Source organism: Ambystoma mexicanum, chromosome 13, assembly GCF_040938575.1.
Source record: "Ambystoma mexicanum isolate Mex_15411 chromosome 13, UKY_AmexF1_1, whole genome shotgun sequence".
NCBI classification, from domain to species: domain Eukaryota; kingdom Metazoa; phylum Chordata; class Amphibia; order Caudata; family Ambystomatidae; genus Ambystoma; species Ambystoma mexicanum.
In genome coordinates, this window is record NC_090938.1 from 126,613,453 (window position 1) to 126,631,683 (window position 18,231).

General features: G+C 43.2%; 1 protein-coding gene across 2 annotated transcripts in view; it reads right to left on the reverse strand.

Moving 5' to 3' along the window:
• Window positions 1-246: 246 nt before the first annotated feature.
• The window catches only part of MAPK13 (mitogen-activated protein kinase 13), a 308,674-nt gene continuing 290,689 nt past the window's right edge, over window positions 247-18,231 (reverse strand). For both annotated transcript variants that reach the window (XM_069633431.1, XM_069633432.1), the window contains exon 12: window positions 247-537. In XM_069633431.1, the coding sequence (XP_069489532.1) occupies window positions 452-537 (86 nt within the window). In that variant the 3' untranslated portion in view covers window positions 247-451. The remainder of the gene's footprint in view (window positions 538-18,231) is intronic.

Genomic DNA, 18,231 nt, shown 5'->3' on the forward strand with positions numbered 1-18,231 from the left:
TGGCCTCCTGCGTATATAAAGAAGACACATTTTATGTACAGAGTTCCCCCACAGGTGCACTTATCTGTACTGCGGAGGACTCCAATATCCCAATCTTTCCACAATGGAGGACGAAGAGCTTCCACCCATCTCTTTTCAGTCTCCCATTTCAAACTGTTACCATTTTTGTCAGCATCCTCACTTGTACCTGCAACATTTGCCTACCCTCCAAACATTTGGAAGTAAAGCAGCACTTGTGACAAGGCATACATTTAAGATCAGTTTTAATAAAATGCATAGCTCCCCCTACCAGTCTCCATCCCCCTTTGCCCCAAAAGTCTTGCTCTGGCAGTAAGGAGGTGCCTTAGAACCTCTGAAAACATATGTACAAGGTATGAAGTGTCCTCGACTGCTGCATCCTCCACAGAACAGGAACTCCCATCTTGGCCCCACGTGCTCCATTCCAGCTGGTTCACTGCTTCAGGGACAAGCCACTTCTTCTCTTAGAATCTTTCCTCACGATGGGAGTGAAATTCACAATTTCTTTGTAAATATTTCCTGTGGAAGAAGCAGCAAAATGTTAGGATGTTCCTGACACAATGCAGTAGTTTTTCATTTGTGGTAAAATCCAAGTTTTCAGTGGTCAGCAGTCCACATGACAGCTTTAAAACCACCAACATGATCAACCGCATTAATCAGTGTGCATCAAGAGGACGAAGATGGAATGGACCTTTAGACTGCACTGGGATCTCATGTCTATGTTGATAAACCCCCTCTTACCGTGATGGCTGTTCATGTAGAATTAGGTGAAAGATTGAACAGACAGACTGACCTACACTCACTTCCTAGAATCGAGCCAACCAGGAGATTGTAAAGGAAGACTTTACATCGACTTGTCGCTCAACAATCTCAGCAAGAAGCAGATAATGTTTCAACAGGTAGAGAACCAACTCTTAGTTAGAGATGATTTCTATAGAAAGAGCCCAATGATTGGAAAGGAATGAATCTGGCTCTCAATAGAAGACCAAGTCTAAGTTACTTAACATCAAGTGCTTTCCATCTGGTGGCTTATATAAGTAGCAGGTGACTAAAACATGGTGTACATTAATGAAAGACAGACAGTTTGTCATGTTGAATGCCTCGATGCCAGAGGATGACCCCTCTCCCCCACACTGGACATGGCAACAGGGTAGTCAGACAGTATTAATTGACTACATATATGTGGACCGTAATCTATTCGCTATCACAGATACTTTTCAGGTTATAATACAGAAATACAGTGACCATGAAATTATCTTTTGTATGGTCATGGCCAGATGTTATTGATTTACCAACCTCACAATTTTATTCACAACCAATTACCATTACGAATAGGCGCAATCCTTTTAGATGGACGCCCACTACTTTACACAAACTGAAATTCCAACTTAAACCCCCTGCAGACATTCTACATCCTGAACTAATCTATTCAGATGGAATGTATGTGGCAGCCATGCAGATCTTCAAATATAGTGAACAGATTCCTCATAGATCAAGACGCACCACACCCACTTACATGCACATGATCAAGTCTCGCAGGATATGATAACGGCCTTCACAGCGGCAAAACTTGCTTTAAATAGCCTCCCAGCAGATCACAAAGCTACTGAATTGTAAAAGCTAAAATCCAAATGTAATAAGTGGGTTAAAAATAGGAAAGTGATGTTGATGCAGGCAGAGGGTCAACTCATGCTCCAGGCTTTAGCATCAAAAAAATCAGCATCTATATGGGGGCTTTTAAATCAGGCATCTAATATTTTGCAAACTCCAAGCCAAATAAACCCAGTACCAGAGGAAGCATGGGCAGCTTATTACACCTCATTGTATGCGGAAACGCTGTGGCCTTCTCCCATCTCTAAGCAGATTTGCTCAACTTATGAAGAGATCACTGTTAATAAAGCAGACTTGATCTTTTATATATCGAAACTCAGTACATCCAGGGTGCCAGGGCCAGACTGTTTATCCAACCCGATGCTCAATCACATCCGGCAACATGGGCTGGTATACTATTGGTCATCGTCTCCCAAGTGATTGCAACACGCCAGATTCACCCCCCCGACCCCTCCAAACCTGGCGCAGAACGGTAATTATTCTCATATATAAAAAAGGTGATCGACAGAGGCCAGAGAACTGCCTTACTGGACGTGCCAGGCAAGTTGTTTGCCCGTCTGATCATCCGAGATTTAATTAAATGGGCACAAAAAGAGAATCAGCAAGCAAGACCCATTCCCCACAGGGTTTATACTAGGCTTGGGCACATCGGTCAATTTGCACATGCTCTATGCTATTAAATTGCACGAATATGAAAAGAAACAGTTTTTCTTGCTTTTATTGACTTTCAAACAGCATTTGATTCCATCTCCAGGGAACTCTTGAGATCCAAATTAATCAGAGCACATTGCCCGCACTATCTTGACTATTGGATTTCACAGTTTCATACTGATACATCGATCCAAGTACGGCTAACCTTGCATGGGCGTCTTTCAGCGCCGATACCAACCTTCAATGGACTCAAGCAGGGATGTCTTATGGCGTCAACTTGATTATCTCTGATATGGGGGAGAGTTTCTTGGCTGTAACATTGGATTCCCCAAAACGTCCCCTGGTTGTTTTAAGCTGATGACTTGGTGCTATTGGCCAAAACTCCCAGGACACTACAGCAACTATTGTTACAGCTTGAAAATTATGCTCAGCTAAATTTACTGGTTATACATCTTGCAAAATCTAAGGTCATGATTAGTGCCACTAGACACGTTGTAAAAACGAATCACTTTCGATGGTTAGTTCAACAAAAGCCACTTGAAGTGGCTGATGACTATAATAAATACTTGGGGCTTAATACTAACAACCAGGCCTCTGATAGACCATATGAAAATGTATACGACAGCTGCACAAGCTTCTATTATCCAAGCCAAATATGGGACATTTGCGATAATACCATTAATGACCTTCTATAAACAAAAGGTCGTTCCTATGATGCTATGGTGCCGAAACCCGTACATGGCGATGTGAAAAAAATCTGACTCAAGTTAGAAGGGTTTTTGGAAGAAGGTACTGAAATTACCCAAATGTCTTTCAATGTGCATCTTACGCTATGAACTGGGTCTTCTGTCATTGTGTGTCATCTACATGTGGAAAATGTGCCGTTTATAGAGAAAATGCATAATGCCGTGTAAATCTAATTCTCCATTAGGTATTCTATAAAGTTGAGACTATCCACAAGACAATGAAAGCTTGGAGAGTCCATACACAAGAGTTTATGAAGGCAGCAGATGTATACAATGTACTTTTAAAAGAAAAACCAAATAGAGCCAAAGTCAAGATATGGAAATATGATTGGATTGTCACCATAGCTGAATGTTTGAAAGAGCAGGTATCCTTGATACAAAATCTAAACACAAATTAACAAGGGGGGTCCTGGGAGTCCCTCTGCCAGACATTAGTCCTGGTTACGAGAGACTTACCCAGAGTCTTTAGCTCACTATCTTTCACAGAGAAGAAATATCCTAAACATATCAGTCTTTGTCCTGCCCTGGGGCAGTCCAGCACCGAAATGCTATGCAATTCTCCTCTGAACAAGAGTACCAACAGAAACCCCAGACACGTGTTTCGGTCTGGTTGGACCTCATCAGTAGGGTGGATCTGTGCCTCTCTAAGAATAGTGAGCAAGGGGTCCACGTCTGGATTCCCCTAGTAACTTAGGGTGAAACCCAAAGTTACTTGAATATGCAAATTAACAAGGGGGGTCCTGGGAGTCCCTCTGCCAGACATTAGTCCTGGTTACGAGAGACTTACCCAGAGTCTTTAGCTCACTATCTTTCACAGAGAAGAAATATCCTAAACATATCAGTCTTTGTCCTGCCCTGGGGCAGTCCAGCACCGAAATGCTAGGCAATTCTCCTCTGAACAAGAGTACCAACAGAAACCCCAGACACGTGTTTCGGTCTGGTTGGACCTCATCAGTAGGGTGGATCTGTGCCTCTCTAAGAATAGTGAGCAAGGGGTCCACGTCTGGATTCCCCTAGTAACTTAGGGTGAAACCCAAAGTTACTTGAATATGCAAATTAACAAGGGGGGTCCTGGGAGTCCCTCTGCCAGACATTAGTCCTGGTTACGAGAGACTTACCCAGAGTCTTTAGCTCACTATCTTTCACAGAGAAGAAATATCCTAAACATATCAGTCTTTGTCCTGCCCTGGGGCAGTCCAGCACCGAAATGCTAGGCAATTCTCCTCTGAACAAGAGTACCAACAGAAACCCCAGACACGTGTTTCGGTCTGGTTGGACCTCATCAGTAGGGTGGATCTGTGCCTCTCTAAGAATAGTGAGCAAGGGGTCCACGTCTGGATTCCCCTAGTAACTTAGGGTGAAACCCAAAGTTACTTGAATATGCAAATTAACAAGGGGGGTCCTGGGAGTCCCTCTGCCAGACATTAGTCCTGGTTACGAGAGACTTACCCAGAGTCTTTAGCTCACTATCTTTCACAGAGAAGAAATATCCTAAACATATCAGTCTTTGTCCTGCCCTGGGGCAGTCCAGCACCGAAATGCTAGGCAATTCTCCTCTGAACAAGAGTACCAACAGAAACCCCAGACACGTGTTTCGGTCTGGTTGGACCTCATCAGTAGGGTGGATCTGTGCCTCTCTAAGAATAGTGAGCAAGGGGTCCACGTCTGGATTCCCCTAGTAACTTAGGGTGAAACCCAAAGTTACTTGAATATGCAAATTAACAAGGGGGGTCCTGGGAGTCCCTCTGCCAGACATTAGTCCTGGTTACGAGAGACTTACCCAGAGTCTTTAGCTCACTATCTTTCACAGAGAAGAAATATCCTAAACATATCAGTCTTTGTCCTGCCCTGGGGCAGTCCAGCCAGAATCTTAGATAATCAGATTTCCAGATCCCAAGTATAGAGATCTGTTCTTGAGATTTCGTCTCAATTTATGGCGAAGAAATGATGTACTAGCGACATGCAAATTTAAGGAGGCAAATATTTGCAGATTTTGTTTGCATCCGTCTCTACCAGAGACTATAAAACACTTGCTGACAGATCGTCCCTTGCTCTTAGACTCTAGGAAGATGTACTTTCAACGACATTTTGAGCATTATCAAATCATGACATCTGAAATGTTATATTACTTTGCATTTATATAGCGCCTTATGTACCATTGGTATGATCTCAAGGCGCTGGTAGGTTGAACGCCCTCAGGAACCGAAGTTCAAATCAGTACAGAGGAGAGAGAGTCCTAATGTGCGTGTGAGCACCAGATGTGTGCAGCAGTTGTGGCATTCGTGTGATAGCTGCTTCTTAGCGGTAGGTGTGGTGGTTGGGAGGTCAAGAGTATGTGTTCGTTCTGGGAGGTCATTATCCAGACCGATTCTGGCTGCTTTAGGCCTGAGGAGAACGCCTAGGCTGGAGGGTGTGTAACCAGCTGTGTTTATTTAGGATGATGGTGAGTATGAGGCAAGTGATGGTATGAGAACAGCTATACCGAATGGTGTCATAGTATCGCTGTGTTCTAGTTGAGTGATGGTGTAAAGAAAAGAGTAAGCGTGGAGATGTGATATGGTGGTTTACCTTAGGTGCTTCGAATCAAGCACACACTAATAGTTCCGTTCACTCCAACCGTTCCATGCATTCCTACCATTCCATGGACTCCAAGCCGTTCCATGCACTCCAAGCCGTTCCATGGACTCCAAGGCACAACAACCCTTTTACGCACTCCCGCTATTCTATGCACTTCAATCGTTTTATGTACTCCAGATCGTTCCATATAGTCTAGTCATTTTGTACCGTGTCATATTGTGATCTCTATCTGTTTTGTGCATTCCATCCGTTGCATGTACTCGCTCAGTTCTATGCACACCATCAGTTTGATCAGTTCCAAGTATTCCTTCTGATTCGATCTATGCATGTTATCCCTTCATCACTCGGTCTGCTCATTTCATTCGTTCTACCGATGTCATGCATTCTCCATGCATCATCAATCCACATACTTGACCCGTTCCATACACCTTTTCACTTGTTGCATCCACATACGACATCCGTTCCTCCACATACATTATCCATTCGTCCACCTACTTCATCTGTTCCACCCGCTTCACCCGTTTCATCCACACACTTCTTACGTTCCATCCACTTCATCTGTTCCACCAACTGCACCAGTTTCACCCACTTCACCGGTTCCACCCACTTTATCGGTTCCAACCACATCACCCATTCCATCCATAATCTTTCATCCGTTCAATCACCTACTTCACCCGTTCAACCACTCCACGCTTTTCACCCACTCCACCCGTTCCATGTACTTCACCCATTTGACCCAGTTCATCTGTTCCACCTGCAATACTTCACCCGTTCCAACCCCGTACTTCATCTGTTCCATCCACATACTTCACCCGTTCCATCCGCATACTTCCCCCCGTTCCATCCGCATACTTCCCCCCCGTTCCATCCGCATACTTCCCCCCCCCGTTCCATCCGCATACTTCCCCCGTTCCATCCCCATACTCCCCCCCTTCCATCGACGTACTTCACCCATTTTATCCAACTATTTTCACGTCCCATGCACATATTTCACCCGTTCTTCTACATACTTCACCCATTCCTTCCATCCACTTCACCCGTTCCATCCACATACTTGACCCATTCCATCCACATACTTGACCCGTTCCATCCACATGCTTCACCTGTTCCATTCACCCACATCCCCGGATTCCATCACCCAATCCATCCACATACTTCATCCTTTCCATCCACATACTTCATCCACTCCACCTACTTCACCCATTCAACCCAGTTCATCCGTTTCACCCAGTTCATCCGTTCCACTCACATATTTCACCCGTTCCAACCCCGTACTTCATCCGTTCAAACCACATGCTTCACTTGATGCATCCACTTCACCTGTTCCATCCACATACTTCACCCGGTCCATTCATCCTGCTTGATCTGTTCAGTCCATATACTTCCCCCGTTCCGACCACATACTTCACCTGTTCCGTCCATATGCATCACCCGTTCTGTCTACATCTTTCACTTGTTCCATCCACATATTTCACCCGTCCTTCTGCATACTTCACACATTCGTTCGATCTATCCACTTCATCCGTTCCATCCACCCACTTCACCCGTTCCATCCACATACTTTACCCGTTCCATCCACATGCTTCACCCGTTCCATTCACCCACTTCGCTGGATTCCATCCACCCATTTCTCCCGATCCATCCACCTACTTCATCCTTTCCATCCACATACTTCGTCTGTTTCACCCACTTCACCCAACTTCACCCGTTCCACCAAGTTCGTCCGTACCACCAAGAACATCCGTTTCACCGAGTTCATCCGTTCTACTCACTTGCTTCATCCATTCCAACCCCATACTTCGTTCGTTCCAACCACCTACTTCACTTGATCCATCCACTTCACCTGTTCCATCCACATACATCACCCGTTCGCTCCACACTCTACACCCGCTCCACACCCACTCCACATCGTACATCTGCTCAACATTCCCAAACCCGACATCCGCTCAGCACCCTACATCTGCTTTACACCCAACATCCGCTCCATGCTATCATCCACTACCCACCCTACATCCGCATCACACCCTACATCCACTCCACACACTCATCCGCTCCACGCTCTCATCTGCTCCATGCTCTCATTCTCTCTACGCACTCATCCGCACTATGTACCTCATCCTCTCCACCGAGATTCATCCACTCCACTGACTTCATACGCTCCTCTGGCTTCCTCTGCTCGACTCACTTCATCCATTCATCTTGCCTTTTTGGTTCAACCCATGTCACTTGTCGCACACACTCGATCCGTTCCATGTTCTCCATCTGTCCCATGCACTACACCCGTCTAATGCACTTGAATCGTCGATTCGGTTTGTTCCATTTAAACCAAGCACTCATACATTCATGCCATCTGTCTGTTTCATGCTCTCTACCTGTTCCGTGGAAATCTTACGGAATAGTTTATATAAGGGAAATTGTGTATTCATAAGATTAGCTATTGTAAAGTTTCTGATCTCAATTGGATTGGTGTAGATGGTTACCTGCATTTCCTTCTCATTGGAAAAGAGATACAGGGAGGCTGTTGAAATTATGAGCAAGCTAATAGCAGATTTGCCAATTTTTCTTTTATAGAATGGATTTTTGTAAAATAATTAATTTTAATTGATTCATATTAGATAAAAATGATGTCTTGGCTTGTTAGATGGGAAAAGCTAAAGGCAAATGTAATGATCTGATGAATATATTATAAATCAGTGAATACAAAACTAAAAACCGATCTGCTACAAGGGTTAGAAGGCGCTGAAGATAATAATGCTGTATTGTGATAAGCATCTCCCAATCTATTGTGAAATTATAGACGCATTTGTTGTATATAAAAGGAAAACATTTTGAATTGAATATTAAATTGTAGATCGCAACTAATTTGGCCAAATCTGATGAATAACACATTGATTACGGTTTTATAAATGTACACTGAATATTGTATGTCATGTAATCTGTGTTTGTATTGTAACAGCCTGAGGACAATTTTAGAGGAATTCCTTTATAATTATATATCAAATGTTATGTATTATGTACCTTGTGATGTGCATTTTATATTGAAAAATTGACTTGTGCAACTAAATCAATAATAAAAAAAAAATCTAAGTGTTGGATCAACAGAGACTTGTATCTTAGCTCTGCAAAGCGATTATGTCTCAAAGGTGAAGTGGTCCAATCAGCCCAGAGATTACATTTATATTCCATACCCGAGACGTGTATTGTAGAATAACTCACGGACACAGGAGTGAGTTATGATGGGTTTATTGGCAGAGGACTGCAGCAGCGGTGTCGAGATGAAAGTCTCACCCCATCAACTGCTAACCGTCCAAGTGACGCCACGAGTTCCAGAGTCTCCATGCAAGGGAGCTCTGGAACTCACGCACACAACATCTCTTGCCCCATAAAATAAAGAAAGACAACGGGAAGTGGGGGAAGGAAGAGGAGCGAGGAGGGGTTGGGGGAAGAGAAAGGGAGATGGGGGAAAAAAATGCAACCTACTCAAAATATTTCAGTAACAAATGTAGTCTTTGCTCCGACAAGGAACTATTCTTCTGGATGAACCTTCATCGCTGTTGGATGCGGCAGAGGTGTTCTCAATTGAGCCTGGAGTAAAGGTGTCATCACTTGAACCACTCTCCCACCACTTTCCATGAGCAGCTGGAGCAGTTGACTCAGCACCTTGCAGACACCGAGTATTCGATATGTCTCTTGGAGCGGAAACAATGTTGTCAGTTGACCATTTCGTGCCATCCTTAAGTTTAACACTTTTCCGTCCAACATCCTTTACTTGTTGATGTTCACAATATTTTGACAATCCTTTTAATACTCTTTGTGGGTTCTTGACCTACACCCAATCATCTTCTTAATATGATGAATTGCGGGTACCCTTCATTTTATCATAATATTCCTTGTACTTGCATTGATTTTCTTCGACCCTCTTGAGTATACTTTCAATACCTATACTTTTGTTATGGTTTCTTTCCACCCAAAACGGATTTAATCTATTGCACAATGCTCTACCTCTCATCATTACAAACTGTTCACCAGTGGAGAAATACGTGGTCATCCTATAAGCATCGAGTGTCTCTTTCAATGTTTCCTTCCATGGCAAGGCAGTCGTCACTGCTAGTTGTATGGTATTTTTTATCACACCATTCATATGTTCGACTAGGCCATCCTCCATAGGTTGGCAAAGTGATGTGAGTCTGTGTTTGATGCACCTATTCCTCACAAACTCCTACATTTCATCAGAGACAAACCGTACTCCCATTATCTGTCACCATTTCCTCAGGTTCTCATTCTTAATTGAACACTTCCTCCAGAAACTTGATAAGTATTTCAGTGTTACTAGAGTCCTCCACAACGCCCCATTCTACCCACTTCGATGTGTAGTTTGCTAGAAAAATTATGAACATTTTGTAATTTCCTAGCATCACAAATAGGCCAGTGATGTCCATCGCTAGTTTGCACCAGATCTTGTCGGGTATTTTTATCAGAATTAATGACAGTGTATGGTTTCTTGGATTTGTTACTATTGGCACAAGATTGACATGTTCTCACAGGTTCTTCCGTCTCCCTGATCATACTTGGCCACCAATATTTGTCCTTACATCTCTCAGTAAGGTATTTTTTTCTAAATGACTTTCATATACTAGTTGTAAAAAAATTCCACAGAGACATTTTGGGGGAATTAGTCGTTCACCTCCAAGTAGACATCCCCGGTCTACACATCATTATTCACGTGGGCATATCCATGAAGTTTGTGTTCTTTCTCTTTCCACCCTTCTTGAACCATACGTTCCAGCCACATCATCTCTTCATCTTCTTTCACAGCCTCTTCACATTCCACTTTGGAGATGGCCGGTTGAATTTTTGCAATGATACATTGTTTCACACCATCTTCTTGCTTTTCTTCATCTGTGTTCCATGGAAATCTTGATAGACAGTCCGCCACAACATTCTAAAGGCTCAGAACATGTTACTTTGATATTATACTGCATTATATCTACCAAACACCTGTTGATTCTTGGCGAAACAGAGAGGGACTTAGACGAAGATATAATGTGGACGAGGGGTTTGTGATCGTTTTAATTGTCTCTGGCAAACCCCATAATAATGTTTCAAAATGTCGAAGTGCCCAATCAATTCCTAGAGCCTCTCTTTCAATTGTAGAGTAATTTCTTTCAGCTTGATTCAAGACTTGTGAGGCAAATGCAATGATTAAGTCATTTCCTTCTTGGATCTGTTTAAGTACACACCCCCAACCAATGCTATTTGCATCAATTGTAAGTATGTTTGTGGCGTATGGAGAGAACATTTCGAGTGTGGGTGCTCCTCTCACTTTCTTTAATTTCAGTCAATTCATTTTGGCATCGCTCGCAAAAACGATGTGCTCTTCTTCATAAGTGCTCTCATGCTTTCCGTTTTGTTGGCAAAATTATGAACAAACTTCGAATAATATTCTGCCACGGCCAAAAAACGAGCAGAGTTGATCTTTATTCGTTGGAGAAGGTATCTTTGATATCGTTTCCACTTATTTGGCTAGGGCTTTGTCCCATCTTGGGTAATGACATCTCATAGATAAGTCACTTCTGTTACTTTGACCTTGCACTGTTACATTGACCTTGCACTTTTCTAACTTGAGGGTGAGTCCTCTGTTGTGAATGGTTTGCCACACTCCCAACAACTTTGCACTGTGTTCCTCCTCTGTCATGGTCACAATCAATACATCATCTTGGAAGTAGTAAATTCCCTCCAGGGCCCCAAATAACTGCTGCATCAATCTCTGTAAGACAGCGCCCGCTGATGCCAAACCAAATGGCATATGCCTAAATCTTAGTTCCGGTGTCACAAAGGAGGCAAGGTGTTTTGATCCCTCTTCAAGCACAATTTGCTAATAGGCCGAGAATAAGTCGAGGGTCGTGAATATCTTGTCTGTTTTCATCATTAGCAGCATCTCATTAATGTTGGTAAGAGGATGCCTGTTGATCCATATATTGGAGTCAAATCCACACACATTCTGATGCGATTGTCTGGCTTCCGAACAATGACAATAGGGACCAACCATTCAGAGGATTATATGGGCTCAATGATTTGTTCACTGCACAATCTTCTAAGCTCTTCTTGTAGAGCATCTTTTGTACCAGCCGGTATGTTGCGTACTTTGTGTACAATGGGTCTGGTATTTCTCTTCAAAACTATGCGATGTTGAAACCCCTTAAGCTCTCCAATTGTATTAGTGAATACTTCTGGTAACATGTTTAACAAACTATCTTGAGAGAGGACATCGCGTTCATTGATGTTCAACATGGGTTGAGCCTCTCCTCGGTGTATCCCTTTGCGTAATGTACATTGTTCTTCCTACCCTACAATGGAGGATCCATTTTTTGCCATATATAACTTACAATATGCACACCCATCTCTAACTTTCATGTGAATCCAGTTGTAGCCAACAATGCAGATGGGACTTTTACCATAACCGACTGCTCTAATGTTTGTAGGCCTTAATTCATTTACATTTCCATCCAGGGTATCGGTATATAAGTCGCAATCTATCATGGTGTAGGGAGAACCAGCTATCATCATCTCTGATGTATGGTCGTTTACAGCTGAACGCTTCCATGGGTCGGTCTTTGTTTTGTTGACAAAATAAATGCGGGCCTTTCTCCCTCTTGTACAATGGTGAGAAGGATGCTCGGTCCTCCAATTTCTTCGAGGGCTTTGACAGTGCTTTTCTTTGCGTTTCTCTCCCGTGAGTTTCTACAAACTCTCTGATAATGTCCTATTCATCCGCATTTGAAACACTACTGTACTGGCAGGGCATTCTTTCACTCCCTCAGCATGTCTGAAACGACCACAACAATAGCATCTGGAATTTGGGCTATTATTTGCTCTGTTGATCCGTTCAGGCCAATTCCTTTAGTCCTTCTAGGATTTGGGCCCTTTCTGATCATGGTTGCTTGAGGAGCCTAATTTTCTTGCGTTTGTCACCAGTTGCACTTTCTCCGTTTGAGAAAGGTGGTTCTGTTGAATTGCTTTGATGCACTTATTCCCCAACTCTATTGCCATAGCGATCTCTATTGCTTGCTCGAAGGTGGGATCTTTTGCTTGCCATAAACGTTGTGTGTTGGTCTGCTGTGTGTAGCACTAATTGAGCCCTGATGTATTCGTCTGCCACTACAGTAAACTTGCAAGCTGCTATCAAACCTCTCAAGGCTGCTATAACATTGTCTACTGATTGTCTTTTGTTTCCTCGTGAAGAAATAATAGCGCTCAAGGACACCATTAGTCTTATTTCTGAAATGTCGCTCCTTCCTGTGGCGTTATGTCTGGTAAGTATGAAAGATGTGCAGGCCTTCATTCCCCAGGCATTTTAAGAGGGAGGCTTCCTTGAGGTAGTCATTGAACTTTGCCCCACCTATGGCCGTAGATACACCTGGGATGAATCCGACCATTGTTCCCAAGGTATTGGGGGCTCTCCGGGGATGGCAAAAAAGGAACGGGGGAAGGCAACGTTCTGCAAGGTGTGGTTTGTTGTTGGCGCTTGTTATTTCTTTGTTACACCTTGTAAGCAACGTATAAAACATCCAATTTGTTTGAACGGGTGATCTAATTGTTTCTTTCAAAGGGATAATGTGTGTACTTTTCAGTTACGTTTCTCCTATTAGATAAACTTTACTATTCCTGCTTTTACTTTTCAAACTGAAATCTTGCAGAAAAAGTTCTCCTAGTGGAGCCACTTGCCGAGTCTGTTCGTGCTGGTATGTTTTAAATTATTTTTTAAATATATATATATATATATATATTTTAAGCACAAGACCTTAAATAGCTTAAATAACTTCCACGCTTCACTCTCAATGGATTTCAGTGTTCTCTATGCTCACGTCGATGTGCGCTGCTCTGCCCTCCCTTGGGGATTCTTCGCAGCATAGTTGCTGCTAACTGGGCTGTTCGAGGTGTTGCTTAGCAATGTGTCCATCCACACAAGGACGTAATGCTGCTGGGCACAAGGGATTGATTATTGAATGTGCGTGAGAATGTTGTGCACAGCACATTCATCAAAACAAGTTTACATTCCTTGCTTGGGCAACCCTCCTTTGTCTTCTGGCTGGCTGAAGTCCTACGCCTGCGTGCGCAGTCGAATAAGGCCTGGATGCGACCTTGAAATTAAATCAATTTGCTTTTGGGAGCGACAGGGGGGAGCAATGGCACAATAATGGGGGGGTGCATCAGCACGCTGTTGTAGGAGTCTCCTACCTTGCCCGTTCTTTCTTCTGAGTTCGCTCTGTAACGCACCCAAAAGGCACGGTACGATGATGTGCACAGGAAAGGCTGCTGCGGCGGTTACCAGATGGGGTCAGGGTTGAAAGCCCGTCATGGAAATGTTTGAGGGCGAAAAGACCAAAGATTATTTTTCCAAAATAACCTTTGGTCTTTTCACCCCTGAACATTTCCGACTTGGCCCCGACCCCACCCACACACCCCTACTTCCCTTGCTGCGGCACACTTCGCTTTGTGCCGTCGCCTCACTGTGTCCCTACAACGCTTGTTCCCTTTCACTTCCGAGATCGTGAACCGGCGCTGCAAGGTCCCTGGACCGGCTGTGGGTGAAATCCCTGCGACCCCCAGTCACAATATAGTGAGCAAAGATGCGGGGGACACTTCCCTGTACTCCTGCCACCGAATGGGGGATTTGGTCGAACATTTCAGCTGTTCGGTATTTTCGAACGGCTGAAATTCGGCCAAATCTCCCCTTCAGTCTTAATCTGTCTTTTTGGATGATTCCCCCAGATGACCACCTTGTCGACAATTGTTGTAGAATAATTTACGGACACAAGAGTGAGTTATGATGGGGTTATTGGCAGGGGACTGCATTGGCAGTGTCGAGATGAACATCTCCGCCCGTCAACTGTTAACCGTCCAATTGATGCCACTGTTCCAGAGCCTGCATGCAAGGGAGCACTGGAACTCACATACACAACAACGTGATCACTAGAAAAAGATGCCTAGTATTTAATAAGTACAGATAGTGATTTCTAGAGTCCACGTTTCCACGGATTGAAATACCTAATCATTGAACCCGGTCACACCTTTAAATAACGGGGAATGTTACAGCGTGTTGGATCCTGCTCTGTGGCTCTTCCAGCAAACTAGTCCTGTTTCAGGCTGTGTGTTAACAAAGGACATTTATAGGGCACCAATGTCTACTTTCATAGATAATCCAGAAACATCAGCTGCACCACAACAAGAATTTTCCGAAACAATTGAACAGTTATATTCGGATACATCAGCATTTAAGAATCACAGGATCCTGGAGTTGACAAGACACAAATAAAGCAGGTCTGCTTTAAAACTCAAACTAGTCTCCAAAGAACACTTGCAAACAAAATATAGGCATTCACCATTAATTTACAATATGTGCTCATATTCTAAATTATGACACGTTGGCAGGCGGCTATACGTGCGGCGTACAAAATATTACAGGAAAGATTGCATTTCAGCTGTACAATAGAAGTGAAAAATGTTTGCTTCAATAAGTAAAGCTAGGATGGGCTCAGTAATTGCCTTAGGGACTGGAGGGAGGTTTGTTGTTCATGGGGGCAGAGGAAAAGTGACACATGGGTGTAAAACAATGTGAACTATTACACACAGTGTGAGATTATAAAGTAGATAAACACTTGGCGGCCATGTTGTACCATTAAATAATCTGTTTGAAAAGATACTCAAAGTAACAAAACCCTCCAGGATAAACTTAACTATGCATCCTTGATTCTAGGACAGGTGATAAACTACAAAGAAGTAGAAGCCATGAGCACCGACACATGGAAATAATAGACCACATATGGGTGGGGTGACAAAGTGATTCAAACAGGTGAGGAAGAATGATTCATTCATAAGCTTTCCAATATTACTCTTTTACATTTGTTTTAGCTGAGAAAAAAATAAGACGGGACATGAAGACCCCGGCAGCATTGAATCTATTCAGTTAAGAAGTTTGAATAGAACAAAAAAGTATGAAATGTTTCATACACAATATTGTGATATTGTGAAAGACACATTAAAGATGTGCAGAAAGGTTAAAGGGGCTAATTTGCATCTCTTATGGGTGCTACAACATAGGAACACATTCGTGGGAGACACCCAAACTATACATCTTTCTGCTTAGCAGTTTCCACCTGATACTCTCACCTACTCTTCAGCTAGAAACCACAGCGTCATCCATGACCCTTCTGACACTTCTCTACTTTCATCTCCAAAACTGAAACAGCAGCTCGCCTCATCGTCCTAAAAATGAGGCACCTGCCTTTCAACACCGCCAAGCATCTCTTAACCACTCTTGGCTTCTCTAAACTAGACTAATGTTCCAGCATCCTCTTGCCTCCCCAACTATGCTTTCTGTCCTCTCAACAAGATCATTTACTTCGCTACAGGAGTCTCTTTGAACTCCCTCAGTTCACACCTACTTCCTCGTACCGTGCCCAGGCTGGATGGCTGATGATGCAAAACACGGCCAGATTTCAATTTCTTCTCCTGTATCACAAATCTATCTATGGTAAGGTACCACTGTATCTAACCAACTCTAAAAGCCTTCTCGTAATCTCAACTCTTCCACTAGTAAGTCAGTCTGACTGTCTCTGTCTGTCTGTCCCTCCCTCCCTCCCTCCCTCCCTCCCTCCCTCCCTCTGGTTCCCTGCCTCCCTCCATCCCTCACTTCCTCCCTCCCTCTCTCCATGGAATTTTCTTACACTCGACATCAGATATAAAGTCCATACGGATTTGTTCAAAACCAAACTAAAACCCTCCATCGCTTCTGAGCTACTCACTTAACATACCTCACACCTGCCTGCTAGCTAACATGTTTTCCTCTCCTCTAACCTGCCTCTGTCCCTCACTCATTTGCATCCAAATCTAACACTTCACCCATCATGGACACATCCCGAACACAGCTGGCCATACTGCCTACCTGCACTTAATACCCAATGTTGGTTGTCCTTAATCTATTTTTAGTTATTTATTGTGCGTTACAGTACAAATAGCACTTTTCACACAAACAAGACTCATCTAATTCACATAAAAACACAATTAAACAATTTCATTTTCACCCCATAATCACATTCCTAAAATCGAACCAACTATGACTGCATTCCACAGTACAGTAAAAACTGTAAAAATCTGCGAAACACGCTCTTAAAAACTCTAAAAGCCTAATTGAGAGGGACATTTCATTGGTGTTTAAAATTCTAATCCACAAATCCTGTTCCGTTATTCTACTATTCAGATGAGTTGTGTGTCCCCTAAGTGTACACAGAGTGGGACATTGGACATACAGATGTTTTAGGGTCTCTATCTCCTGAGAGCAGTGCCGGCAAAGTCTCTGGTCCCTAGGAACCTTAGCCCATTTGCTTTGGACTTCCCTAGTTGGCATTAAATTTAACTTAATTCTCAAAGATTTGGAACCTAAATAACCTCGAGGGATACTTTTTCCAAGTAAGGAGCAACATTGTTGTAGTTCTTAATTGACCATACAAAATGATCTCCAAAGCACTGGTAATTCATTAAGTTCACTCTTAGGCAGTTCCATATGTATCTGAACAGTTTTATGTGGCGTTGCTATAAGATATTGTATCGAGACCTCTATTTTTGACAATAGTTGCAAACAATCAGCCCCCCATTCCATTAAAACCTTACACAAGCCTTTGTGCCATTCTACACCAGGACTCTCAAATTGATGCAGCTGGGGGGGCCAGAATACTCAACAAAATGTGCTACTTTCCCCAGTCAATCAGGGTCTGGAAAGGAAGCTGCTCTTATTTGAACAATATCCCCAAGGAGTGGTACTGATGCCGGGAGACGGAGAACCCCTCTGCAAAGTTTTGTCTCCAGTTTTGACCAATCTATTTGGTAAACACTTGTCTGTGCACCAAAAATAAATCTTGGGACAATTTATTGTTTAAACCAAATGAAAATCTCCCAAATTTGAAGTCGAACTGTCGGAGCTCCGTTGTTGCTACCATGAACTTTGCCTTGAGGTCAGTCAGTAAGTCTGTCCCACCCCTTTAATCATAAATGAGTAATCCTAAATACGAATACTTATTTTTTGATAACCTTTTTTATTTGCATTTTAACACAAAACATTACAAATAACCACTTAAACAACACACAACACATTTCTACTGGCACTTTCGTGTTGGAGTCCATATTATTTCATATCTGCTTGATTCTCTGCAGGGCCCCCTTTTCCTCTGTCCATGATGTTCCTACTGTGTATCCCACTGGGGTGCAGATGGGCCGGCCTTCTCACTCTTGACTCATTTCGGCTCGTAATCTCCGGGCTTCCTCAGTCATCTGGTTAGTTCTCAACCCGGCACTTGACTTGCCTATGCTGTCTTTTTCATTGCTTCTAAGCAGTTCCTGCACAAGTTTGTTCCATGCTAGTATCTTGGCTCCACTATTGCCTTCACCCCTTTGCGTCATCCTTGTCCACAATGTTTCAGCTATTGCCCATTTGTGCTGGTCTGCCCACCACCCCTCTATCGAGGGTCCCGTGCTCGTGTTCCACGCCATTGCTATATTGCTATACATCATTTCCCAGTATTGTCATTGGGTCTTTAATTTTTGCCAGGTGTGTTCTATGCTTGTCTCCTCT